General features: G+C 50.8%; 2 protein-coding genes and 2 long non-coding RNA genes across 5 annotated transcripts; 2 read left to right on the forward strand and 2 right to left on the reverse strand.

Annotated features, from left to right (window-relative positions):
• On the reverse strand, positions 1 to 1,458 carry LOC135405390 (gastrula zinc finger protein XlCGF7.1-like). Its single transcript, XM_064640081.1, has 2 exons — positions 1,112 to 1,458; positions 1 to 923 (listed from the first exon to the last, which is right to left on the reverse strand). The coding sequence occupies exons 1-2, from the start codon at positions 1,251 to 1,253 to the stop codon at positions 85 to 87; spliced, it is 981 nt and encodes a 326-aa protein (XP_064496151.1). The 5' UTR covers positions 1,254 to 1,458; the 3' UTR covers positions 1 to 84.
• A 2,797-nt stretch (positions 1,459 to 4,255) lies between these two features.
• LOC135405714 (uncharacterized) lies at positions 4,256 to 19,515 on the forward strand. Of its 2 annotated transcripts, XR_010425972.1 has the most exons (4): positions 4,290 to 4,307; positions 7,949 to 8,024; positions 13,129 to 13,267; positions 19,454 to 19,515. It is a non-coding gene; the product is annotated as an uncharacterized LOC135405714 (long non-coding RNA). The 2 variants fall into 2 exon arrangements; XR_010425973.1 differs by lacking the exon at positions 19,454 to 19,515 and having other exon boundaries at positions 4,256 to 4,307; positions 13,129 to 14,236.
• LOC135405314 (zinc finger protein 3-like) lies at positions 8,038 to 9,648 on the forward strand. The gene has a single exon (XM_064639985.1). The coding sequence runs from the start codon at positions 8,083 to 8,085 to the stop codon at positions 9,316 to 9,318; it is 1,236 nt and encodes a 411-aa protein (XP_064496055.1). The 5' UTR covers positions 8,038 to 8,082; the 3' UTR covers positions 9,319 to 9,648.
• On the reverse strand, positions 11,482 to 19,485 carry LOC135405705 (uncharacterized). Its single transcript, XR_010425964.1, has 3 exons — positions 19,471 to 19,485; positions 14,776 to 14,954; positions 11,482 to 11,572 (listed from the first exon to the last, which is right to left on the reverse strand). It is a non-coding gene; the product is annotated as an uncharacterized LOC135405705 (long non-coding RNA).
• Positions 19,516 to 27,596: the final 8,081 nt, after the last annotated feature.

Genomic DNA, 27,596 nt, shown 5'->3' on the forward strand with positions numbered 1-27,596 from the left:
AACTGACAGTCACTGGACTCCAGGGGTTGCCTCCAAATCAGGGGGTTCATTGACTGAAGCTCTTCCTGCACTCAAGGGCTTCTCTTACCGGTGGGTCCGTTGGTGTGAGATCAAGTTAAAGCTCTGGGTGAAGCTCTTCCCACACTCCCCACACTTGTAGGGCCTCTCCCCGGTGTGGATGCGCCGGTGCCTGATGAGGTGGGAGTTCTGGTTGAAGCTCTTCCTGCAGTCGGTGCAGCGGAAGGGCCTCTCATCCGTGTGTGTTCGCTCATGCCTGAGGAGATTCTCTCTGGTCCGAAACCTCTTCCCACAATCCAAGCACTTGTAGGGCCGTTCCCCAGTGTGGATACGATGGTGTTTGCGGAGGGTGGAGTTGTCACTGAAGCTTTTCCCACATTCCCCACACGTGTACGGACATTCTCCAGTGTGGATGTGCTGGTGGATGCGGAGGGTTGAGCTATGGCTGAAGCTCTTCCCACATTCCCTACATGTGTAGGGCCGTTCCCCAGTGTGGGTGAGCTGGTGGGTGCAGAGGTTGGAGCTCTGGCTGAAGCTCTTCCCACATTCCCTACACGTGTAGGGACGTGCCCCAGTGTGCATGTGCTGGTGTCGGATGAGGCTGAAGCTCTTCCTGAAGCTCTTCCCACATTCCAAGCATCTGAAGGGCTTCTCCCTGCTGGGAGGCTGCTCAGGGACCACCAGGTCAGAGCTCTGCCTCAAGCTCCGGCCGCCTTCCCGGCACAGGCTGGCTCTTTCCTCCTCAGAGCACCCTGGGCTGGCTTTGGAGCCCCTCCTGCGGGGGGATCTCCGGCCCTTTTCCTCCCTGCTGCCTTCCTGCGCCGGGGAGCCCTTCAAAACGGCCTCTCCCACCAGGCTCTGCCGGGGGGATTTGTCCTCCGTGCCCTCCGTCCTCAGCTCGGGGCCTGGGGCAGGAAGCAACAAGGACAGGGAGGGGATTTGCCTCCGGCCCACAGGGAAGGCCAAGGACATCCCCCCAACTCCGGCCCCGGTAGGACGGCGGCGCCAGCGGGGTTGTCCTGCAGCCGGGGCCATGCTCGGCTGACAGAGCCAGCACAACACCCACCCAAAGGGACACTGACTTCCTCCTCACCTGCCTGGGGGGCCCGTGGCATCTTCCTCTTCCTCACAGCCTCCTTCATCTGCCCAAGCTTTGGGAAGGAGAAATCCTGATGGAGGGGGGGAAAACAAGGGCTGAGCATGTTGGCTTGGGGGTTCCTCCTGCCCAAGTCCATCTCTAGAACTCACCGGGCATCCTGTGACCATAAAAACCTCCAAAACACCAAGATTCAGCCCAGAAAAACCCAAACCACTAACAAGATTCACGCGAAAAGCCCCTCAGAAATAGTAAGAAGACCCTCGCCACCCCAAACTGCAAAAAGTTAAGATTAAGCTAAAAAATACTCCAAAATATGAAGATTCAGCCCAAAAAAAGGTGATGAGGACTGAATTTAACCCTCCAGCAGGAAAGTTGTTTGATTCAAGCTCGTCTTCAAGGGGCGCCCTGTGATTGGAGCCTGGGCTCTAATTAACCTCTCCTGTGCTGCCAAACAGCAGGAGCTGTATGGCCAAGGGACAAAATGTGATCCCGGTCAGTGTCCATGGTCCCTGTCAGTGTCCTTCAGGGAAAATGGGAGGAGGAAATGAAGAAACTGGTTTGGAACTAAAGCCACGTTAAAGTGGGAAAAACCTCCTTCCATGGAAATAAAACTTAGTTTTTCCTGGGCTCATTCAGGGATGAAGGACTGGGACTTCTGTGGACACTTGTGCTGGTTTCTTTGGACACTTGTGTTCCTTCAGAGAGCCCCTGGAAACACTCTGCTGTTCACTCCCAGTGCCACCAGTGCCTGGATCCTGTCTGCAGCAGCAGATTGCAGTGGGACGGGAGAAATGCTTTTCTGAGCCTCTGGGCTGGACACAGGCACAGCCTGACCCTGAACCCAAGGGAAACAAAGACAAATTCCACAGCTTTAGCTGGAGCAAGGTTGGGGGGGTTTTGGCAGATTTGCAAGAGCAGGGGAATCATTCCCTGCAGCCCCTTTGCACTGTAGGAAATGGGAGCCCTGTGCACATCCTGCTGCCTCCAGATTCCATTCTGGGTGTGGGAATGACCCTGGGGAGCAAAGAAATGCCTGGTTGTGCAGCAGCTGGAGATGGTCAAGGGGCAGCAAGACCAAGTCAGGGGCCTGGGGAGGCCTGGGGGGCTTTGGGGTGCGGGAGGGTCCTGGGGGAGCTGGGGAGGGGCTTTGGGGATTGGGGGTACAGACCAGGACAGACCAGTACAGACCAGCACAGACCAGTACCTCCTCACTGCTCCCCGGATCTCTCCTGGAGCTGGGCTATGTTGTTGTGGGAGACCTGAGCCCCCCCAGTGCCCTCCCAGTACAGCCCAGTGCCCCCAGTGCAGCCCACTGTGTTCCTGTCCCGGGGTGCCAGGTGATCCCTATTTAAGGGGGTTGGAAGGGATTTTGGGGGGTTTTGGGGGTCTTTGGGTGTATTTGGGGGAGTTAAAACAGGTTTTGGAGGCATTGGGGCATCAAAGGGATCTGTGGGGGGAGGGGATTAAAGGGAAAATGGAGGTTAGGGGATATTTGGGGGGAGTTAGAGGGGCTTGGGGGGGAGAGAAGGGGCTGCAGCATGAGCAAGTGAGTCCTGAGACCCCCCCGGTATCCCCAAGACCCTCTTGGTGTCCCCAGTTCCCCCCTTGACAGCCTGAGACCCCCCTGGTGTCTCCAATGTTCCCAGGGACTTCCCACAGCCCCAATTCCCCCCTTGGAAATCCCAATTCCACTGTCCACAAACCCCTCCCCACTGTCCCCAAACCCCATCCCTGATGTCCCCAACCCTCCATCTCACTCCAGGAGTCCCCCCTGGACCCTCTGTCCACAAAAACACCCCCCCACCCCAGCTCACAGAAAGGCCAAGGGCATCTGGGGACAGGTTGGGGACAGCTGGGGGGTTTTGGGGGGCACTGGGTGATTACTGGAGGATACTGGGACACACTGAGGGGAATCAGGGGGGACTGGGAGGGACTGGAGGGGTTACTGAAAGACATTGGGATGGCACTGGGAGGGACTGGAGGTGAACTGGGGCACACTGGGAGGTTACTGGGCCGTACTGAGGGTCACTGGGAGGCCATTGGGATATACTGGGGGCACTGGGATCCCCTTACCCGGATGTAGTATATCTGCCTCCCCCAGATTTTTGGGGGCATCCCTAGGACGCCTGGGGACTGGTGGACCCCATGAACCCACTGCTGGGCTTTAGGGGACTCCACAAAATCCCCTCAAAACCCCTGAAATCCCCCCTCGACCCATCGAAACCTCCTCAAGGTCCCCTTAAATCCCCTCAGAGACCTCATCCCTCCCCAGCACCCCCTAAACCCTCTCAGTGACCCGCAAAACCCACCTGGGACCCCCCAAGCCCATTCAGGGACCCCCCAATCTCCCTCAAGGACCCTCAAAACCGTCTGGGACCCCTTAAACCCCCCAGAGACCCCAAAACTGCCTTAAAGGTCCCCGCAAAGCCCCTCAGGACCCTCAAACCTCTTCAGAGATCCCCAAAGCCCACCTGGGACCCCCCAAATCTCCTCAGAAACTAAAACCCCCTCAGAGACCCCCAAACCCCTTCAGGGACCTTCAACCTCCCCCCGAGTCCCCTCAAGACACCGAACCCCCTCAGGGACCTCTCAAAACGTCCCCGAGAACCCCCGAACCCACGCTAAACCGTTCCGAGCCCTCCAGCTCCCGAGGGGATCCCCAGAGCGCCGCTCTCGCCACAGTCCCCGCCAGATCTTACAGCGAAGTGAAGGCCCCGGCGCCAACAACGATTCCCGGAAGCCAAGGCGGCGCTCTGCGCGCGCACCGCGTTCAGAAAACACCACCGCAGCCAATCAGCACACGGACGCGCCCCCGCACGTTCGCCGCCGCGCCTGCGCTTTGCGCGGTGCGCTGTGGGAGTTGTAGTCCTTGCGGACGATCATAGCGGCCCTTTGCACGTGAGCGGACGAAAGGCAAGACGAGGAATAAATAAAGAAGAAAGCAAATAGAAAGAAAAGGAAAAAAAATAGGAGAAAATAAAGACAGAAAAACCAAAACCCAAAAAGTCCTATCCTCGCCTGCCGCAAGGACTACAACTCCCACAATGCACCGCGCAGGGCGGGAGCGGGCAGGGGCCGCGGCCGCGCGCTGATTGGGTGCGGGGCGGGTCAGTCCGGGCGCTGCGCGCGCAGAGCCAGCGCCATTTTGGCTTCCGGGACTCCGTGATGGCGGTGGGGTCTGTTTGTCGTTGTGAGTCTGGCGGGGGGGGCGGCGAGAGCGGGGTCTGGGGATCCCCTCGGGGGCTGCGGGGAGCGCGGCTGTGGGTTGGAGGGCTCGGGAGGGTTTAGCGGAGGAGTTCGGGGTTCCCGGAGACGTTTTTAGAGGTCTCTGAGGGGATTCGCTGTCCTGAGGGGACTCGGGGGGAAATTGAAGGTCCCTGAAGGGGTTTGGGGGTCTCTGAGGGGGTTTTGTTTTCTGACGAGATTTGGGGGGTCCCAGGTGGGCTTTGGGGATCTCTGAAGAGGTTTGAGGGTCCTGAGGGGCTTTGCGGGGACCTTTAAGGCAGTTTTGGGGTCTCTGGGGGGTTTAAGGGGTCCCAGATGGTTTTGAGGGTCCTTGAGGGAGATTGGGGGGTCCCTGAATGGGCTTGGGGGGTCCCAGGTGGGTTTTGCGGGTCACTGAGAGGGTTTAGGGGGTGCTGGGGAGGGATGAGGTCTCTGAGGGGATTTAAGGGGACCTTGAGGAGGTTTCGATGGGTCGAGGGGGGATTTCAGGGGTTTTGAGGGGATTTTGTGGAGTCCCCTAAAGCCCAGCAGTGGGTTCATGGGGTCCACCAGTCCCCAGGCGTCCTAGGGATGCCCCCAAAAATCTGGGGGAGGCAGATATACTACATCCGGGTAAGGGGATCCCAGTGCCCCCAGTATATCCCAATGGCCTCCCAGTGACCCTCAGTACGGCCCAGTAACCCCCAAGTGACCACCCAGTGTGTCCCAGTGACCTCCCACTGCTTTCAAGTATGGGCCAGTGATCCTCCAGTGAGCACCCAGTAACCCCCAGTATGGCCCAGTAACCTCCCAGTGTGCCCCAGTTCACCTCCAGTCCCTCCCAGTGCCATCCCAATGTCTTTCAGTAACCCCTCCAGTCCCTCCCAGTCCCCCCTGATTCCCCTCAGTGTGTCCCAGTATCCTCCAGTAATCACCCAGTGCCCCCCAAAACCCCCCAGCTGTCCCCAACCTGTCCCCAGATGCCCTTGGCCTTTCTGTGAGCTGGGGTGGGGGGGTGTTTTTGTGGACAGAGGGTCCAGGGGGGACTCCTGGAGTGAGATGGAGGGTTGGGGACATCAGGGATGGGGTTTGGGGACAGTGGGGAGGGGTTTGTGGACAGTGGAATTGGGATTTCCAAGGGGGGAATTGGGGCTGTGGGAAGTCCCTGGGAACATTGGAGACACCAGGGGGGTCTCAGGCTGTCAAGGGGGGAACTGGGGACACCAAGAGGGTCTTGGGGATACCGGGGGGGTCTCAGGACTCACTTGCTCATGCTGCAGCCCCTTCTCTCCCCCCCAAGCCCCTCTAACTCCCCCCAAATATCCCCTAACCTCCATTTTCCCTTTAATCCCCTCCCCCCACAGATCCCTTTGATGCCCCAATGCCTCCAAAACCTGTTTTAACTCCCCCAAATACACCCAAAGACCCCCAAAACCCCCCAAATCATCTCCCAACCTCCCCCAGATACCCTCAAATCTCCCCCAGCCACCCCCCCCGCAAATCCCTTCCAACCCCCTTAAATAGGGATCACCTGGCACCCCGGGACAGGAACACAGTGGGCTGCACTGGGGGCACTGGGCTGTGCTGGGAGGGCACTGGGGGGAGCTCAGGTGTCCCACAACAACATGGCCCAGCTCCAGGAGAGATCCGGGGAGCAGTGAGGAGGTACTGGTCTGTACTGGTCTGTCCTGGTCTGTCCTGGTCTGTACCCCCAATCTCCAAAGCCCGTCCCCAGCTCCCCCAGGACCCTCCCTCACCCCAAAGCCCCCCAGGCCCCCCCAGGCCCCTGACTTGGTCTTGCTGCCCCTTGACCATCTCCAGCTGCTGCACAACCAGGCATTTCTTTGCTCCCCAGGGTCATTCCCACACCCAGAATGGAATCTGGAGGCAGCAGGATGTGCACAGTGCTCCCATTTCCTACAGTGCAAAGGGGCTGCAGGGAATGATTCCCCTGCTCTTGCAAATCTGCCAAAACCTGCAGGGCACAGGAGGGGGAGCTTCAGGAATTTGCTGGCCTTGGGAGCGGACCTCACAGGGTATTGAGAGGAACATATCCCTCAAATACAATCTCTGTGCATACACAAGATTTGTCTGGACAGGCAGGTAAAGCAATAATCAGATATATTCTGTATCATATCTATGGCACATATTCTATAGAATCCATCCTTAGCTATTGTATGATATATCTGTAAGATATTACAAGTAATAAGCAATAATAAGGCAAGTGTCCTCCTTAGGGACACACTTCAGAAGGGACCTTGCACTTGATCCCCCCCCTCTCTTCAGCTTCGAGCCACCTGGTGCCACAGAGGGGGACAGAGCTCCTGTGGAACATTCTGTTCCACTGACACAGAGCAAGGAATAAACCCAAACTATTGCCTGGGTTTGTTCCCTGGGGGTCTCTGCAGCAGCAAGCACAGCCCCACACTGACTGCTCTGGGCTGTGCAGGCATTTGTGGTTCTGCCTGTCTCACACACACAAAACAGTCTGGTGTAGTGCTGCCATGAGGAAACCCCCCAATATTAAATTCACTCCCCATCACGTAGTCGTGAAAGAAGTTGTCAGTGAATTTGCCAGAAAGCATGAAAAATAGAAGAGCACACAGTTATACACAAATACAGGTAATTACTGGTCTGATCACACATTCCAGATTAATTTGGTGCAGTGATAATAAAAATCATAAACCCACGTAACGTTGTGCAAGAGAACACAGATTGACCAAGTGAAGTCAGACATTAACAGAGATAAATTTGAGAAGGTCAGCAGTGCACTGTTTTACTCCTGCTAACACTTGTGGACAGTCTGACTGACTTCATGTACAGGATGGATGTACCTGTGCCCCTGGGGCTGCCAGTGCCATGGTGGGCAGCAGGAACCACAGAGGATGGTGCCAGTGAGACCAAGAGCCACAGCCAGATATTGGCTTCTGTGTCTGGGCCAGCAGAATGGATTCTGTCTTTCCATTTGCATGGCCCGTTGCAGCTCAACAATTTCAGTGTCTGATTGCCCAGGATTCTCTCACACTGAACTTCACAGAGCAGCCTTTGGCACTGGTAGGCAAAAGTAGCCTTTAATCCTTGCAAACATGGAAACTGCACATCCCAGGATATTGGCACAGCACAGCAGAAGAGTCCAGTTGTCAGACAGGATGGCAGGGGAGAAGTGGAAGGAGAAAGCATTTGCACACCAAAGCACAGGGGTAATGATCCAGGCCTGCAGTCCAGTGAATTCATATTTATTCTCTACACTGAAACTAGGAAGAAAAAAATTGAGTTTTTACATTAATTCAGTTTTTGATTAATATATAGAAATTCAATCAGGTGCTCATGAAGTGACCTCACTCCCCTCATCCTCCCAATTAAACACCTTTTTTTTGGCTGAATCTTCATATTCTGGAGTATATTTTGGCTGAATCTTAACCTTTTGCAGTTTGGGGAGGGGTTCATCTTGCTATTTCTGAGGGGCTTTTTGCGTGAATCTTGTTAGTGGTTTGGGTTTTTCTGGGCTGAATCTTGGTGTTTTGGAGGTTTTTATGGACACAGGATTCCTGATGTGTTCTAGAGATGGACTTGGGCAGGAGGAACCCCCAAGCCAACGCGCTCAGCCCTTGTTTTCTCCCCCATCAGGATTTGTCCTTCCCAAAGCTTGGCCAGATGGAGGAGGCTGCGAGGAAGAGGAAGATGCCTTGGGCCCCCCAGGCAGGTGAGGAGGCAGTCAGTGTCCCTTTGGGCGGGTGTTGTGCTGGCTCTGTCAGCCGAGCATGGCCCCGGCTGCAGGACAACCCCGCTGGCGCCGCCGTCCTGCCGGGGCCGGAGTTGGGGGGATGTCCTTGGCCTTCCCTGTGGGCTGGAGGCAAATCCCCTCCCTGTCCTTCTTGCTTCCTGCCCCAGGCCCCGAGCTGAGGATGGAGAGCCCGGAGGACAAATCCCCCCGGCAGAGCCTGGTGGGAGAGGCCGTTTTGAAGGGCTCCCCGGCGCAGGAAGGCAGCGGGGAGGAAAAGGGCCGGAGATCCCCCCGCAGGAGGGGCTCCAAAGCCAGCCCAGGGTGCTCTGAGGAGGAAAGAGCCAGCCTGTGCCGGGAAGGCGGCCGGAGCTTGAGGGGGAGCTCTGACCTGGTGGTCCCTGAGCAGCCTCCCAGCAGGGAGAAGCCCTTCAGATGCTTGGAATGTGGGAAGAGCTTCAGGAAGAGCTCCTACCTCCTCACCCACCTGCACATTCACACTGGGGCACGGCCCTACTCATGTGGGGAATGTGGGAAGAGCTTCAACTGCAACTCCATCCTGATCCAACATCAGCGCATCCACACTGGGGAACGGCCCTACACGTGTGGGGAATGTGGGAAGAGCTTCAGCCATAGCTCCCACCTTATCCAACATCAGCACATCCACACTGGGGAACGGCCCTACATGTGTGAGGAATGTGGGAAGAGATTCAGGCAGCGCTCCACCCTCCGCAAACACCATCGCATCCACACTGTGCAGAAGCCCTACAAGTGTGGGGAATGTGGGAAGAGCTTTAGGCAGAGCTCCGAAATGATCCTACACCAGCGCATCCACACTGTGCAGAAGCCTTACAATTGTGGGGAATGTGGGAAGAGCTTTAGGCAGAGGTCTGGAATGATCCTTCACCAGCGCATCCACACTAGGCAGAAGCCCTACAAGTGTGGGGAATGTGGGAAGAGCTTTAGCCATTGCTTTGAAATGATCCTACACGAGCGCATCCACACTGGGGAACAGCCGTATGTATGTGGGGAATGTGGGAAGAGCTTCAACCAGAACTCCTACCTCGTCAGGCACCAGCGCACCCACACCGGGGAGAGGCCCTACAAGTGTGGGGAGTGTGGGAAGAGCTTCACCGAGAGCTCTAAGTTGACCAGACACCAACAGACCCACCGGCAAGGGAAGCCCTCGAGTGCCCCGACTGCAGGAAGAGCTTCGGCCGCTGCTTCCACTCCCAATGAACCCCCTGATGGGGAGGCAACCCCTGGAGTCCAGTGACTGTCAGTCCATCCCTTTCAACCAGAAAGGGCCAGTCCCCTTTCACAGGGGCAGGTTCTTCCAACAGGACCCTTCCTGGGGTGGTGTGTGGAGATTCCTGCCTTGGCTGGGGACCCCCCAAGGTCACTCCTGGAGGTTGAGAGCAGACATCTCCCCCCAAGCGTTGGTCTGGGGGAGTTCCATCCATCTCTAATTAAGAATTATTGCTTTTGTGCCAGCTTTAGTAGAATTGCTTCAACAATTGCTTTAGTGTAGAGCACTGTCCTCTCTTATCCTGTACTCCTGGTAGTTTTAGTGTTTGTATTGTGCAGTAATTAATTGTGATGAAGATCTTTTGTCTGATCATTTGTAACCTTAAATAAATTCATTTGTATCAATAGATCTGATTTGCCATCATTAAAACCTGGGTGACAAAACTGGTTCAGTCACACCTCTCTAATTCCTCTAAACTTAAAATGTTGGCAAGATCCAAGGCTGAGATTGGATCCAGCGGCCCCCAGCACCCCACAGGAAGTTTGGAGCTCGGGGGAACCACTCCCTTTCCCAAAACCTGGTGCCAAAGACCCCCATGGATCTGCCGGACCCACCAGACAACCCCTCCTTTTCCACCTTCTCCCTGTTCCTCCCACTTTTCCGTGGTCCCCTCAATCCCCAGCCCCCTCAGGATCACTTTTGGGGTCCCAACCCCCACTTTTTCCCCCATCCCACCCCTTCCACATCATCCCCCCACTTCCCAGCCCCCTCATACTCAGTTTGGGGGTTCTACCCTCCCCTTTCCCCACTCTTCTGACCTCTCCCACTTATTTCCCATCATCCCCCAAACCTCAGTGCCCTTCCCCCTCCACTTTTGGGGGGTCCCACTCCCCTCCCACTCAGTTTGGGGTCCCACCACCCCTCTTCTCCACTCTGACCCCCCTTTTCCCACCGATCGCCCCCTTCCCACCCCCCACTCACCCGAGAGCTCCTCGCCCGCAGCCGGGGGGGCTCCCAGCACCACCAGTGCCCAGAGAAATCCCCCAGAAAAGGGATTGGGTGGAGTCCTGGGTGGGCTTTGAGTGCGTTTGGGGGTCCTTGAGGGGCTGTGGGGAGGTTTTAGGGGGGTCCCAGCACCTCTTGGGGTGAGCTGGGTGCCTGTTTAGGGGCAGGTGCCCTCCCAAATGTCATTTTATTGTAGAATTCTTTCAACAGAAGAACCTAATTTGTCACATAAATAAGGTTGACTCTAATTACAGTACTGAAAAGTCCAATTGATTTACACAGAATGAAAAGAAAAACCAACACAAAAAAAACCCCAAGGATGAATACCCCTGAGATTATATAAAAATGACATACTTCATCTAAATTGTGTCCTTTTCTGGGTAAAATTGAAATTGGTCTCAAATAGGTTAATGTGACTGTGGGTAGTAATTTTCAATAATAATCTACAGCTACATTTCACATGACCCATTTCCCCCATGTTTATATATTCTTCTTTTTTTAGAAGTATAAGCAAGCTGCAGTTTTGCAGCAGGAAATCTCCTCTACCACAGAGTTCTTCCCAGAGATCTTAAGCACAGCCTGGATCTCATGCTAAGGCTGAGGTTTTGGAAAGACCTGGAGTGAGACCTCTACAATGAGGTGAATTCCCTGCTCACAGATGATCAATCAGCTCTTCCAAGCTGTTGTGCAGTTTTCCCTTTCTCACCTGGCTCTCCCTATGCCAGCAAAACCATCCATGTTCTCCCAGGCAACTCCAGCTGCTGTTTGGATCTTCGTGTCCCAACTGTCTTGTGCAGCTCCAGAAGACAGAAAGCAACCCCAAAGCTGATCAGTGCAGGTGCCACATGTCTGCAGCATGGAAAGGGCCCAGCTGGAGCTGGGGGAGATCTGCCCAGCCCCACAAGCACAGGGTGGGGAGGCAAAGGGAAGGAGGGAATCGGAAGAGAAGGACACAGTTGGAGTGTCACTGCCTGCTGGAAAAACTCCACAGTTTGATGAGCAGGGACTTCCATTAAGGGTCAATTTAAAGCAACCTTGAGGTGGCCCTTTATGATGTGTGGGGTCAGGCTGAGCCCCAGCTGGCTGCGATTTAGAAAGGGGAGCAGCAAAGAGGGCACCTCTGTGCCTCCCGCTGCCAGAGTCTGAAGACACAACGGAAGACACACAGAGTCTGAAGGAGACTCACTTCTCTCATCTCTTGCCATCCACAACACCCCCCCCACCCAAAACCAAGAACAGACACAGGGTGAGCTCACTGAAAGATGTGCTGAACAGCCTGGGAGAGGGGAAGAAAAGAAGAAAGTAGCACTAATGAAAATGACAATCAGTTCAACACTGCAGAGCTTAGGGAAGAATTCTTGTTTCAGTAGAACTCCCAATTTTCCACACAAGCACTTTTGCAATCCTACCCTTGTATCCCCATGAAATCATCTTTCTGGACAAAAGGAACTGGAATGGACAATGCACAGCTTGCCACTGACACTATTTAATGAGCTGGGTCATTGATGAGAGATGTAGGAGAGCTCTTTCTTCCTCCCTGCTCTATCCTGCTGTCTCCTTAAACTGCCTCTGGAAAAGAAATGGTTGCAATTTTTCATTTAAGAACTTTGTTTAAAATATTTCCTGCTCTTCATCAAAATCAGAGATTATATTACTCTGAAGTTAGATAGATATCATGCAAGTGTTTGAGAATTTGGAATATTTTTAAATGTGATTTTTTTCACAATGAGCTTTTTTTTTAAATTTTTTTCTTTTTAATTTTAAATTCACATGAAGTGACATAAGAGAACATAAGAGAAAAAAATGAAAAAGAAACACAAGACATAGAACAAAAAGAATCCCATTGGAAAAGAATCTTGGTGGAAAGGAGGAAAGAAGCAAAGAAGAGAAAAAGAGGAGAGACAGAAGAGAGATGAGAGAAGAGAGAGAGAGAGAAAGAAAAGAGAGAAAGAAGAGAGAGAATAAAGAGAGAGAAAAAGAAGGAGGAGAAGGAGAAGAGAGAATAACAACTGATGTATCCAAAGGACTGAAATTTGATGTAAAGAAAATCTTTCAAAAAAGTTTTATGATGTGACTCTCAGTGCAATACTGAGCAAAATGGAAAAACAAATCTGTCTCACAGGGAAAAATCTACTATATCCAGGTTTGATCTTTTCTCCTAATTAATTCTGACCTAACATCAGTTTGCTGTGTTTGTTCATTTCTCTAAGGAGGCCTCTTGGCTTCAGTGATCCACTTGCAGGAACAAATTCTTTCAGATGCAAATATAAGTTGTATGATAGGATTCCCACTTGTTTGCATGATTAGATCAGGGATCCTGTGATGGGGTTCAACATCCAGTCCCAGAGGTGTTGCTGCCTAAACTAACATTGGCTGAGATCCCCTGGCTGCAGGAACCATCTCCTGTAGAGATTAAACCAACAGCAGCAGCTACAGGTCTGTAGGGTCAATGTTGGCTACTGGGAACAAGCCCAAGCCATAGGCAGAGGCAGTGCAGTATTCCATAGGCAGTGCAGTATTCCATAGGCAGAGGCAGTGCAGTATTCCATAGGCAGAGGCAGTGCAGTATTCCATAGGCAGAGCCAATGCACTATTCCATAGGCAAAGCCAATGCAGTATTCCAGAGGCAAAGCCAATGCAGTATTCCAGAGGCAAACAAGCAGACAGGAAAGGGCAGGTGCTAAAGAGTCCAAAGCAAAATCTCACATCTGTCACTGCTGAACATTCCTGTGCTGTGCAAATCACACACAGAGCACATGAGAGCTTAAAGAAGCCCTTCACTGCTCAGGCCATTCTTTTTTCAGAGTATCTTCCCTTTTCTGTTTCACACAGGAAATACAAACCAATTCTTTGAGGCTCTGCTCTGTAGATGAGTCAGCACCGAGTTAATGAGTCAGCACCAAGAACCCCCCAGAGACAACTCTGCAATGCAGCACAGAATCAGCAGCCACCACAACCTTCATCTCTCTTGGTATGACTTGGGAATCCAGTCCTTTTCTGTTCTTTGCAGGTGATGATTGAACCTCACCTTCCTGCTCCCATCTGAGCAGCAGCCTGTCTTCCTCTGCTCTTTGATCAAACAAAACTTCTGTCCAAGTGAATGGCCATGAAAAGGGAATGCAAAAGGGACACACCTACACCAGCTAGAAATGGAAAAGCTTTCTTGACAAAAAAAACCCCCACCAACCAACCAAAACAAAACCACAGAACAAAACACTCACAGTGTTTAGGGTGTATTTGCTCAATTCTCTCATTTCCAATTGTTATGAAGAGAACAGCCAGAGGGGTTTAGAGCCTCAGTCACTGTAAATCAGCACATTGGAACTGACTTTCTTACAACTAAAGAACTTTGTGGGTTCTGGCTCAATATATTGCCAATGGTTTCTATTACTATTATTAAACAAATTCTCTAAGTCTATCCAGTAACTGCTCCTTGTCAGCACTTTCAGCTTCTATTCTAAAATGAAGCCAGGTAACACCTGAAAAGCGAATTTAGTAAAGCAGTGTAAGGATTAGAGAGAGTTAAGCACAAATGCAGGCTTTCAACAAGGCACAGAGAACTCAGTATTAGGAAAAAGCTGAAGCAATAAATTCACTATACCAGGACACTGACACAAAGAGAACATAAACATAAACAGAAAATGCCAGCACACACAAAAATGGACATATGGAGGGAAAACAAAGAGAGATAAGAAGAGGGACAAGCCAAGAAATTAAGCACTCTTGCCAGATACTGAAAATCCCTGCCAAATGCACAAGGAAACTACCCAAATTAGGGAAGGTTCAAAAGTTTAGGAGGATGATGATGAAAAGGACAATCGGTTCATGATGAAGAAAGACCAGAACTACCACCGAAGTTCTCCCCAAATTGAAGACCACGCCTCTAACTCCGCCTCAACTCCGCCTGTTATGAATATTAAAAGTAGATGTTGCAATGTAATGAATATTCATAATATGTGATGTAATTGCTTGGCAAAAAGTGTATAAAAAGTTCGGTTGTGCGCTTCTCGATTGGAGCAGTTGTCCAGGGCGACCTGGCTGCTCCCCGGCCGTGAAAATAAATACCTCCTGCTTACAGACTGAAAACTCAGTCTCTGAGCAGTTCCTCTGCGCCTTCTTTGGGGCAAAATTTGGCATCAAAAACAGGTTCCAAAATGCAGGTGAGTCTCTCTCTATTCTTGGACTAGATCAGCTGTCCCTGATAGAACACACCACCATTCACAGGAAAAAATGAAGTACATGATACATCTCTCACCTTCACAATATGTTAACTATACAACTGTTTTCATTCTCTAGTTCCTAAAGTTAACCAGGTGACAAATTAGAAACCAAAAAGAACAATTTTGATAGTAAGAACTACTAATGCAAACCTATTCTTCTGAACTCCCAGTCCTCAGTTGAGATAACAAATAACATTTTGTTCAACAGAGTGTTTGTGGAATTGTTCCAGGCACAGAAAAAGCACTTTTTCACACTCACCTCCTGGAGGCCTGACAATTGTTACAGCATCACTTATCAAGCTGCCCTGGCTGTTGGATGCATTCACTTGCACTGTGGAGTTAGAAAATGGAATCAGGCCTTTAATGGTACCTATACATTGAATTTCCTGCTGCTGCAGAACATCTGAGTATCATTTACCACAGAATAATGAGCATTATCTGTTAGGTGTTGCGGACGACGGGAAAGTATCACACGATCACAGTATTGATCATGACTAATCCAACTTTATTGCTGTAAGCTCCATGCTTATAAAGGTTAATAATTAGGCTCATTAATATTCCAAATACAAGCTCATCATTGGCTCCTAATTACCTAAGTTATATTTGCGCAAATGCTGCCTCTTTCTCATGGCTATAGTTACTTTATTTACTATTTGCTACTTTCTCTACCTTTCCCATCCTGTTGCTCTAATTTTTCTATCACGTATGCAGTTTCTTAAACAATACAGCTTCACAGCAGACAATGCAGCCTTGCAGTTTCTTAGACAAAGCAGTTTCACAAACACACTGATCAGTGACCTTCTAATAGTTTTCTTGCTTTAGCGTGAGACCAGCGGTATAGAATCTTTAATGTGTCCTCTCTCTACCAACCAGGTTTCTGCAATATCTTCTACAGTTAGGAAAAAACAAGAAAGGGGGAGAAGAACAAATGTTAGACTTTGTGTCTGCTACAATTCACTGCCTTTAGGAACTAAGTCTTATTCTTACTCCGAAGAAGACTTTCTATTTATACCAATAACACACACACAGAATTTTGGCTATTGGGGCGAAAAAATATTATTCATCATTTCTCCTGCTTTTGGCAACAGTTTATGGTACCTGTAAACCTTGGAAAATAAACCAACCAATCCATGAAGCAACCCTGCAGCTGCAGAGCTGACTGCTCTATACTGCAAACAAGAGCCAGCTCTCAGAAATTACTGATCTTCTAGAAAAGTTGTGGGATAACTGCAAATTCCAAACATCAGTGTTAATTCTTGTGCCTATGATACACTGGTAACAATTTCTGAATTCACCAGAAAAATGCTCACCTTAGGAGTTTATAAGCTCATTTATAACTCATTTATAAGCTCATTTATAACTCATTGCATAGAGCAGAGAAAGTCCCCTGCAGTAACACCTGCTTTCCAGCATGGCCTGCAGTCCCCTCACAGATAAAAGGATTGGAAGCATTCAGTTGATCAGCTGAAACCATCAGAGGACACCACAGAACCTCCATGTCCTCTGCAAACCTTTTAAGGTCTCAAACCTAAGATCAGACAATATTCTGCCTTACAAAAATAAAGAAACCCTTTCCAAAATACCTAGTAAGACTAGAAAATAAAAACAAATTGCATGCCAGGCAACAATTTTTTTCAAATCAATGAAGAGTTCACTCATATCTGAGAGCAAAGCTGAGCTCATTTAAAGATTATCCTGTATTTCAAACATTAATATTATTACTACTGTTCATCATTCCATGCAGAGCTCTCACAGTGAAGTCAAAGGAAATTCTCTGTTACAAACAACAGCAGAATCACACAAGTCTAAGATCACAGCTATGAGAATGACATAAAACAGTATATAACTACTAAAAATATTGGAAGTGAAGTCAGGCATCATCACAGGCAGCAGATTGAATATTCACATCTGAGTCCTCTACAAAACCTAGATAAGACAGAATTACAAAAAAACCCAGAAAATCAATGTTTTAATTAATTTTTTAAGGGAAACTCCTTGGATTTACACATTGTTATTCAAGTTTTAAATGAGCAGTTAAAACTGAAATGTTATTAAATCTGATATCGGTTCTCCAATCTCCCACATTTCCAGGATGTGCTCTAACACGTGTGTGTGCAGCACATTTCAGTCCTGCTCACTGGACATTTCACCACAGAGGAGTGATCTGCATTTTCTTCTAATTTGGGGATTCCTACAAACAATCTCTGATTTACTTACGGTCCAAGTCCAGGCAATTCCATGATTTTGCTGTTCACAGAGTGGCACAAAGGGTGTTTGCAGTGATTCTTCTGGTAACACATGACAAACTTATTTTCTGAGGTTTTGTGGAGGGGGAGCAGTTTTGTAAAACTCTTTGTAAACTTGCCTTGTACCCAGTTCCTTCTTGCTCCAATTCTCCCTGGATGACACCGTGCCACAGCACCAGAGCCCCCGGACAGACTCCAGCAGGGTGAAGGTGGGATGGTTTCATGGAGCCTGAGGGATTCAGTTGGGATTTCACTGAAGTTTACACAAGCCCCAGACCCCATTTTAGATACAGCAATGAAGGCAAAACTTCTTATCCTGCCAGAAGAACCACCACGTTTGACACATTCCACACACAGAATCCTGCAGGAGCAAAGTTATTTTGTCTGACATCACTCTCATGGACCCAGGCTGCTCAACCAGCACCACAAAAATGCATCCACAGTCCTTGAACTCAGCTCTTCAATTGGACATCAAACCCTCCTTCTGCACCTTTGTGAAACTTTCCCCAGTGACATGAAACATTCAGGACTCAGCTGGTGGTGGAAAAAAGATGCATTTTTTAAACATTTCCCCTCCAATGTGTAGGAAAGTTTAAAAATTAGTGTTGACAGGTTGGCACATGGGACAGATTCAAACTTTAAGCATAAAAGTGGGCTGCTAGTAGCAATTTATATGCCAAATTCATGAGAACATTAAACTTTTTCTATCTACAGTACAGTTTTAACATGTTAATATTTTTATTTTCATCCACCTGAACCTGGAAGGAAAAACACGTGTTTCCTCTGCTGATATTTTTATTCCAGTAACAGAATATGAATTAAAAGGATAACACTCTATTCCAAGTTGCCTGAATAACAATATTAATATTCAGTAATTATACAATTAGCTGTAACATTAAATTCTAGTTATAGCAGAGTGATTACTCGGCAATTAGAAGAAGTATATAATTACTCAATAATTAGGAGAAGTATGTAATTACATCACCATTTGATTCAGCTCAAAAACAAACTTGCAAATTTACAATGAGATTGACAACACAGCAGCTCAACATTTTTCATTGCTTCTAATAAAAAGCCAAGGAGGACTTGCAAGTTTCCTAACCCGAATTTTACACAGACCAAAGGTGGTTTTATCCCTCTTCCCAGCCAAGCAACTTACTGCTGCTGGCAAGGAAAATGTTAGAAGGACATTTTTAAAATGCAGGTCTTGCTGGGGCTGACTTGCAATTTGCAGCTTTGCCACTTCTCACTGCTTCACCTCAGCTGTCAGTGGGCTGGAAAATGCAGACCCAGAGGTTCAGCCTGACAGTGACACAGTGATAACCCTGTGTCATGGTTTGAGATAGCCCCAAAATCCAATTCCCTGGCTCCATCCCCCCTCCCACATCTCAACTTAATGTGAGATGGGTTTTTCCAGACAAAACACACCAGACTCAAAGTGGGGGAAAGGGAATATATTACAATGACTGTACAAATAAATATAACATCACATTATACACATGATCACAACTATCTCTACCATGACATATGTATTTACAATGGATCAGGTCTCCTCTCCCCTCCAAATAAAAGTCCAGGAGGGAAAGAAGGACAGATCCCTTCCAGTCCTTAAGCAGCAGCTCCTCTTCTGTCCTCCATGCAGCAGTAACTGGGTTGTTGTAGCTGGATCTCTGTTCAACATACACAAGGGGGTCTCCAAGCCCCTCGGCTCTCCTTCGGTCCAAGCGAAGGCCTCACCTGTGGACTGCCAGCAGGGACAAGACTCGCATCACCACAGGCATATCACGAAATGCCGGGGCATCTTCGTGAAAGTCCCTTCCTCAGGGGATTCAAGTTCCCGTTTGCAGAGCTCCGTGCTCTGTCTCTCAGGCTGCCACTGCGGCAGCAGTGCAAGGGGGGGGAGCCAAGGTCAACTCCCCCCGCATTCCATCTGGCCATCCTGGTCCAGCTCCGGGACGCCCTGAGCTTCTCAGCTCCTCTCTCTCTGGTGCTGCATACTCCAAGGCTCCTCTAAAATAGGAGTCCATGTCCCTCTTCTCCAAGAGGGTCTCCAAGGGAGTTTTGGGGGATCTGGTACAGTCTCACCCAAACTCTGTCTCTCAGCTGCTGGTTCTCTCTCTCTCCCTTTCCAGGAGTCTTTTCTCTGGTGCTGCATGTTGCTTCTGCTGCTTCTTCAGTTCAGGTCTTATCTCCTGGCTCTCTGCCACCTTCTCCGGCCAGTGTCGGCTGCTGCTCTGCGCCCATGGAGAGAACATCTCCCAGCATAACTACAGGCACCTAGCCCAGATTTATGCTGTTCCAGGTCCCTGCAGCCCCCCAGCTGGGGCTGGGAGGGGGCCAGAGGCCCCAAGGGGCACAGAGCCCCTTCCTCGTGGCGCACAACATGGCCACCACTTCTCCAACAACCAAAACTACAACTCTTCTCTTCCGGTCTGGTTGTGATATGTTTACATTTCTGCAGGAGCGCCCATTGGGCAGAACTTCAAAACTTCCAAGGGTTTCCACCCCTTGGGGTCTACCACTTTTCAGCCTCTGGGGAAAATCAAAGTCCAAACCACTACACCCTGTCACATCATTCCATGCCAGTCCTGCCCAGCCTGCCCCAGTGGGGACCCAGCTGGTGAGGAGAAGGGGACGAGGCCTCTCTTTTGCCATTTGTCATGGGTGTTTTTCTCTCCATCCTGCTCACAGCTCCTACTGTAGCCCACCAGCAGGTCTGCTGCAGATCTGAACAGCAGGTGCCTCAGGTACCGAGACAGTCCTAAAAGACACTGTTTCCTTCAGACAAGTGGTTTGTACCAGAGCACCTCCTTGTTCCTGCACTCGGCCTTGTCATTGCTGCCAGGAACAGACACCAGCACTCCAACAAGCAAGGGCTCTGCACAACACAGGAACAACCGAAAGAGGCAGAAAACTAACTCCTAGATCTGGTTCACCGTGTCCTTCAGCACTTAAGCCATTGCAAACAACTGTGCCAAAAGCTGAATTGGAAGGGGAGGAGGCTCAGAGCCACCATCTCCTTTAAGCTGTTAAAAAAGACTAAACCCTTTGCAGATGTGAAGGGCTTCCCGAAGCTCCTTCATCTTTCCATATTTGTGCACAGTGATGGTTTTGTTCTTTTCCTGAGCCTTCCTGCTCAGCTCTCCACAGCTCCCCCAAAGTATCTGAGGGCCTTCTTTCCCTAAGGCTGCTATTTGAGAAAAACCTCAGAAAAATTCTTCCCACTTTATTTGTAGTTTATACTGAGATCGAAGTACCAGTTTTTCAGGAAAAGATCCCAATGAAGAAATTAGGGCTAAAGAATATCCATATACATACTTAAAAATTATGTCTACTTGAAACAAAGAAATAAAACATGCTTACGTTAAAAAGACACACAAATACATATTCCATTAAAAATCACTGTCCTAAGTCCTAAGCTACGAACAGCACTCTGGCTGGTGAGTAGCTGTGTTTGAAGGTTCACGGTGTTTTTGGGTGGACACTTTGCAGGGGTCTCCCAAGCAGATGTGCATTCCTGTCACTAAGCACCCCTGTAAAGAGGTGAATTAAGCTCCTAGGGGTCAATGGGGCGTAAATTACCTCTGTCCTGGGTCGCTCCGCCAGGTATCTGAGAGGTGCCAGCCAAGAACTGTGGCTCCTTCCAAAGTGCCCGCAGGGAAAAGCAGGAGCGGAGGGACCCCGCCAAGTGCCACCCGCCGCCCCCCCGGGCAGGGCGGTCACACCGCGCCGGTCGCAGCCACCGCGCCGGGGCCGCTCCCGGCGTGGCCTCAGCGCGGCGCGGGCTCCCTCCCACGGCTGAGGCGCCCGGCACGGTTTGGGGCGGGCGGCGGGCGGCGCTGGGCTGGGGGCGGGGAGCGGTCCCTGCTCTTCCTCGCGGTGCGGCGAGAGCGGCTCCGGCGGGCAGAGTTCTCCCCAGTCCATGTGCGCCCGGCGACAAACCCTCCGTGCGCCCCGCGGGGAACAGCAAAGTTCCCGTGGCCGACCCCGCGCACTCGGCACGGGCGGGGACCAAAAGCTCGCCCGGGCCCTGATCGAGGGCTCAAAGCCCCGCCCCGAGCTCATGAATATGCAGCAGGGCAGGACATTTGCATCCCCCGGGACGGCCCATTGGTGGGGCGGCGGCCAATCAGGCGCCAGGGGCAGAGGGTGGGGGCGGGGCAGCGGCCTTGGAACAAAGCCTTGGAAACCTTTGATCCGTCCACGGGATGACTGGAACCATCACTTACATCAGGGTTATCTCTACCTGCTGTCTTTGTGTCGTCTGACATCCAATGTGTGGGTTTTAAAACAACAGGTGAAAGAGGTTGCACTTTTTAAAAGGTGCAAGGAACACTCAATTCAACGCTGACAGATGAATAAATAGCACTACAATAAATACCGACATCAGAAAAGCATCTCTTTTAAGTCCTGAAAACCAGAAAAGGGACTTTCCACATGGGTGTCCTGTCATCCAGAACTATTAGGGAAGAATTCCATAGAATAAAAAAGTCTATAAGTGTTCTGTCCAATATCAAGGTGAGATTCTCTCTCTTCTAACATTTCACTGACCTAGGAAGCAAGAATTTCGCACAGAATTAATACTGGAGAAAAATGAGACAAGAATAACCTCCTGAGCTCAGGAGAACCTGACTGTGCTGGGGAATCAGAGCTTTCCCCCTGGGAAATGAACTGCTCTGAAAGAGTGGGAAGAAACCAGGAACAAAGGCTGAGTTCAAATGCTCAAGAGTAAACAACTCCTTCCTCACCAAAAGGTCTGAGCTCCCCTTAACTCATCTCTAGACATCCCTGGAAATAAAACAGCCTGACCTTGAACCCAAGGGAAACAAAGACAAATTCCATGGCTTTAGCTGGAGCCAGCTTGGGGGGGGATGTGTCACTGCTCTATGACATCACATCCTTCCTGTGACATCCCACCTCCCGTATAACATCACATCTCCTGTATGACATCACATCCGTCATATGACGTCACATCCATCATATGACAACATATCTCTCCTGTGATATCATATCATGCCTGTGACATCACATCTCCCCTATGACATCACACCTCCATTGTGACATCACATCTCCCCTATGAGGTCACATCCATCATATGACATCACATCTCTCCTGTTTATCATATCATCCCTGTGATGTCATGTCCTCCCTCCCCTGTGACATCCCACTTTCCTCGTGACATCCCATCTCGTTATGACATCACATCCTTCCTGTGACATGATATTTCCCCTATGACCTCACACCTCCCCATAACATGACAGCTCCTCTGTGACATCACACCTTCCCCATGACATCACACCTTCCCTGTGACATCACTTCTCCCCATGACATCACACCTCCCCATGACATCACAGCTTCCCTATGACATGACCTCTCCTGTGATGTCATATCATCTCTATGACATCATGTCCTCCCCTCCGACATCACAACCTCCCCGTGACAGCACAGCTCCCCTATGACATCACATCCTTGTTGTGACATCAAGGCTTCTCAATAGACGTCACATCCATCATACGACATCACACCTCTCCTGTGATATCATATAATCCCTATGATATCACATCCTTCCTGTGACATCACATCTCTCCTGTGATATCATATCATGCCTGTGACATCCCGTGCTCATTTATGACCTCACATCCTCCCCTCTGACATCACATCCTCCCCATGACATCACAGCTCCCCTATGACATCACACCTCCCTGTGACATCACATCCTTCTTGTGACATCACGTCTCCCCATGACATCACATCTCCCCTGTGACATCACGTCCTTCCTGTGAAATCAAAACTCCCTGTGACATCACATCTCCCCTATGACATCACACCTCCAATGTGACATCACATTTCCCCTATGATGTCACAACCGTCATATGACATCACATCCTTCCTGTGATATCATATCATCCCTGTGATGTCATGTCCTCTCCTGTGACATCACATCCTCCTTGTGACATCACAGCTCTCTTGTGACGTCACATCCTTCCTGTGACGTAACAGCTCTCTTATGACATCACATCCCTTGTGTGACATCACATCTACCTTGTGACATCACGTCCTCCCCATGACATCACTTCCTTCCTGTGACATCACATCTCCCCTGTGGCGTCACATCCATCATATGACATCATACCTCTCCTGTGATATCATATAGTCCCTGTGACATCACATCCTCCCCTGTGACATCACATCCTCCCCTGTGACATCACATCTCCCCTGTGACATCACGTCCTTGCTGTGACATCACATATCCAATGTGATATCACATCCTTGTTGGGACATCAAGGCTCCTCTATGACATCACATCCAGTGACACCCAGATCCATCCCAAGGCTGGGGGTGTGTGTCAGACAGGCAGAACCACAAATGCCTGCACAGCCCAGAGCAGTCAGTGTGGGGCTCTGCTTGCTGCTGCAGAGACCCCCAGGGAACAAACCCAGGCAGGAGTTTGGGGGGGTGTCCCTAAGGAGGACACTTGCCTTATTCTTGCTTATTATTTGTAATATCTTATAGATCTATCATACAACACCTAAGGATGGATTCTGTAGAATATGTGCCAGAGATATTTGGGTTGGGTCTGGCTGAGCTGCAGTTCAGTTCCCCACAGCAGCCCTCCCAGGGCTGGGCTTGGCATGGCAGCTGGAAGGGGGTTGAGAACACCCCAGTGTTTTGGCCACTGCTGAGCACAGCACCAACACTGGGACATTCCTTCCTTAGCTGAGGGCAAGAGCCTGGCAGGGGACCCAAGCAGGCCAGCTGAGCCCAACTGAGACACACCCCCAGCCTTTCCCTCAGCTGCTGAGCGGGTCCTTTGTCAGAGAAGGAGATGAGGTTGGTCAGGCAGGACCTGCCTTTCCCAACCCCACGCTGGCTGGGCCTGATCCCCTGGCTTGTCTTAGGGCACATGGGCACAGCACCTGGAGCTTTGAGATTTCCTTCTTAAAGCACCTCCAGCCTTCCTGGACTCTTTTGTTCTCCAGGACTGACTCCCAAGGGACTCCATCCATCATTCTCCCAAACAGGCCAAAGTCTGCCTGCCAGGTGTCCAAGGTGTCAGTCCTGCTGCCCCCTCCTTCCTCCACACAGAATGGAAAACTCCAGCATTTTAGGGTCTCTGTGCCCGACAGCTCCAACCCCCATATCCCCCACCAGGCCCAGAATCATGGAATGGTTAGGGTGGGAAGGGACCTTAAAGACCATCTCAGTCTAACCCCGTGCCATGGACAGGGACACCTTCCACTAGACCACATTGCTCAGAGCCTCATCTAACCTGGCCATGAACACTTCCAGGGATGGAGCAGCCAGAACTTCTCAGAGCAACCTGTGCCAGGATCTCACTACCCTCACAGTCAAGAATTTCTTCCAAATATCCCATCTAACCCTGCCCTCTGTCAATGTGAAGCCATTCCCCTTGTCCTGTCACTCCAGGCCCTTGTCCAAAGTCTCTCCATCTTTCCTGTTGAATCGTTCAGGGACTGGAAGGCCACAATTAGGTAACCCCAACACCTTCTCTTCTCCAGGCTGAACAATCCCAATTCTCTCAGCCTTTCCTCACAGCAGAGCTGCTCCATCCCTTTGATCCCCTTGCTGCTCCCCTCTGCACTCGCTCCAGCAGGTCCATGTCCTTCCTGTGCTGGAGCCCAGAGCTGGAGGCAGCTCTGCAGGGGTGACAACATTACAGCCATGTGTGTTCCAGCAAGGACATGGTGGAATCTCATGGAACCAAGGACCATTATGACACTGCAGGGCCTCATGGAACCAAAGGAACCCTGAGACTTTTCAGAACCTCATGGAATCAAGGGGCCGCTGTGACACTGCAGAGCGTGAGGGAGACAAAGGGACCCCAGGACACTGTGGACCTCAAGAAATCAAGGGCCCATATTGGCACTGTGGAATCAAGGAGACATTCTTACACTGCAGGGCATTATTGAGCCTAAGTGACCATTGTGACTCTGTGGAACCTGATGGAGTCAAGGGACCTTTGTGACATGTGGGGCCTCATGGAACCAAAGGAACCCTGAGACATTTCAGGACCTTGTGGAATCAAAGGACCATTGTCATCCTGCAGAGCCTTATAGAGCTAAATGGGCCCTGGGACACTGTGGAATGATGGAATCAAGGAGCCACTGTGACACTGCAGAAGCTCATTCAACCAAAGGAACCCTGGGACACTGTGGAACCACATGGAATTACCAGGCCACAGTAACACTGCAGGGCCTCACGGATCCAAAGGGACCCTGAGATATTGTGGAACTTCATGGAATCAAGGGGCCCTTGTGACACTGCAGGGCCTCATGGAACCAAAGGATTCCTGGGACACTGTGGAACCTCATGGAACCAAGGGGCCACTGTGATATGTGGGGCCTCCTAGAACCAAAGGAGTCCTGAGACATTTTGCAAACTCATGGAATCAAAGGTCCATTATCACACTACAGAGCCTTATGAAGCCAAATGGACCCTGCGACTCTGTGGAACCTCATGGAATCTAGTGGCCATTCCCACACTGTAAAACCTCATGGATACTCTCAGGTTCCCATTATTAAAAGACACCTCTGGCCAAATTCAGCTGCAAAGGAGACCATGTGCCAAAGTCAGCAGTCCAGGTTTGATTTAACAGTAAATAGGAGGGAGAGAGAGAGAAAGAAATAGAGAGAGAAGAAGGTGATGGGAAGACAGTGAGAGAGAGACAGAGATGAAGTAAATGTATCACACCATGGAGATCCCTGAGGCTCCCACCTGTCCTTCTTCACCCTGCTCTGCTCGGTGGAGGGTCCCCAAGTTGTGCTTCTGGGCTCTCTCTTTTATACAGCCCAAGCCCCGGGTATTCAGGGGGGTAGATACTGTTACCAGCCCAGCCCAGCTTGGGCTGGCACGTGGACAAGGACTTGCTTCCTTTCCCACAGTTTGCCATGGTGGGAGTTTTGCCCACTGTGCTTCCAGTCTGCAGGTGGGAATCTTTGTCTGGATGGGTTCCCCAGACCTGCCTTACCAGCCCCGGGTTCCTGTTGGGGCTGTCTGCTCTTTCCCACAGTCTGCACAGTGCAATTCTGTCCTGGGGGCTACTTCCAGAGCTTCACCTCCCTTTAGGCCTTGGAATTAAATGCCTTCCTGTTTGCCACCAGTGCTTATGTGTTGTGGTGCCTTAGGGGATTTTCCTGCTTTGACAGTGTTTTGAGATAGTTCATTTTGGCCTTCAAGTCCTTCCATGTGCACACACACACCACTCTCACCAGTGCCTGGCCCTCCAAAGAACACCAGACCTGATGATTTGTAGCTCCCACTCCAGTGGTTGGCACTTGGAGCTCCCTCCGTATCCAGAGCTCAGAGCTCCCTTGTGCCAGAAAGTTTAAAGATATTGTGCCTCATTCTGCCAAGACAACCCTTGGAAAAAAGTGTCCCTCTGTGTTTCCTGGGATAAGAGCACTCTATTGTCACCTTCCAAAACCTTGGAGAGGTCCCAGAGATCTCCCAGGAAGGAATTTGGGGCCTCAAGTACATGACCCGTATATAGAGGCTGAGGACTCAGGGGTCAGTGGAGGACAGCAGAGGAGTAGCCTGAGAGGTCTGGAAGGGGGTGTCAGAGCTGGTGGAGCTTTTCTTCACAGCAGAAAACAGCCTAAGAAAGAACTAGTGCCACCAAGGGCAGCTGGGGTGGCCTGGACTGGTGACAAGAAGTCAGAAATTTCCCTCCAAGGTCAGTATTGTTGTGCAGTATGTCAGAAAGGAGTCTGGGTGAGCCCAAGGCTTTGTGTGTGCAGGAAGAGCCAGGGAGGACGCAGAGATGTCAGTGCAGGAAGGTGCCAGCCAGGTGGGGCAGCCGGGGGAATGACAACAGCCTGCAGGGAAAGGGGCAGGGCATGGACACCGTAGGACAGCCTGGGCTGGAGAGGAGACAGGGATGGGGAGAAGCTGAAAGGCCCTGCCAGAGCCACCTTCTGCAGGCCTTTGGCCATGGCTGCTGTCTGTGCCCCTGAGGCCAGGAGGAGGGGAGTGCCCCTTGCAGCCCTGGGGCCTCATGGCCTCCTTGTCCCTGCTCAGCAGCCTGGCAGGTGCCACCCCATGGGCCTGCCCTTGGCATTGCACATCCCACATCCCAGTGCCCCAGAAAAAGCCCTGAGGAATGAGGCAGGGACAGGTTCTGCCTTCCCAGGGACTCAGGTCAGGGCTTGGCCCCTTGTATTAAGGAAACAAGTCAAGGTTTCTTCAGCATCAGAGCCACCTTTCCTTTGCTTGTCCATCCTTGGCATCACTGTCTGCAGATTTCTGCTCTAACTGGAACCTGGGGACACGTTCTCAGTGGTGTCCCTCAGTGAGACTCATTAGCACTACAAGAAACTTTAGTGTTTCAATCTCACTTTGACTTCCTCAAAAGTTGTTTGAACTTTCTCTCAGGGACTGAGTCTCATGTAAACAACACCAAACCCCCCAAGGGTCATGAAATGCCTGGGGCTGTTGCTGTGCTGCTGAGCTGGGCCAGGCTCCTGGCACACAGGGAGCTCCTGGCAAGCAAGAAGAGCTTCAAAGAGACAGCTCTGCCCAGGAGCAGCTCCTCTGCACAGCCCAGCAGGGCTGAGGGCACTGCCTGCAGCACCCAGGGCACAGGAGAGAAGGCAGAGAGATGAGAGGCAGCCTGGGCTGGGAGGTGACTGAGCTCTCACCACAAAGAGAAACCTTCCCAGGATTTGAATGAACATTTCTCTGACTGTAGAAATATTAAACTTCCCTTCCTGGAGGCATCTCCTAAAGCTGGCACATCCCACAGCTTCCAGGATCTTTCAGCAGGACTCTCCCAGTTGCTGCAGTGCAGGGGAAGTGGCCACATGGCAGAGCAGGG

Source organism: Pseudopipra pipra, chromosome W (assembly GCF_036250125.1).
Source record: "Pseudopipra pipra isolate bDixPip1 chromosome W, bDixPip1.hap1, whole genome shotgun sequence".
In the NCBI taxonomy this organism is placed as follows: domain Eukaryota; kingdom Metazoa; phylum Chordata; class Aves; order Passeriformes; family Pipridae; genus Pseudopipra; species Pseudopipra pipra.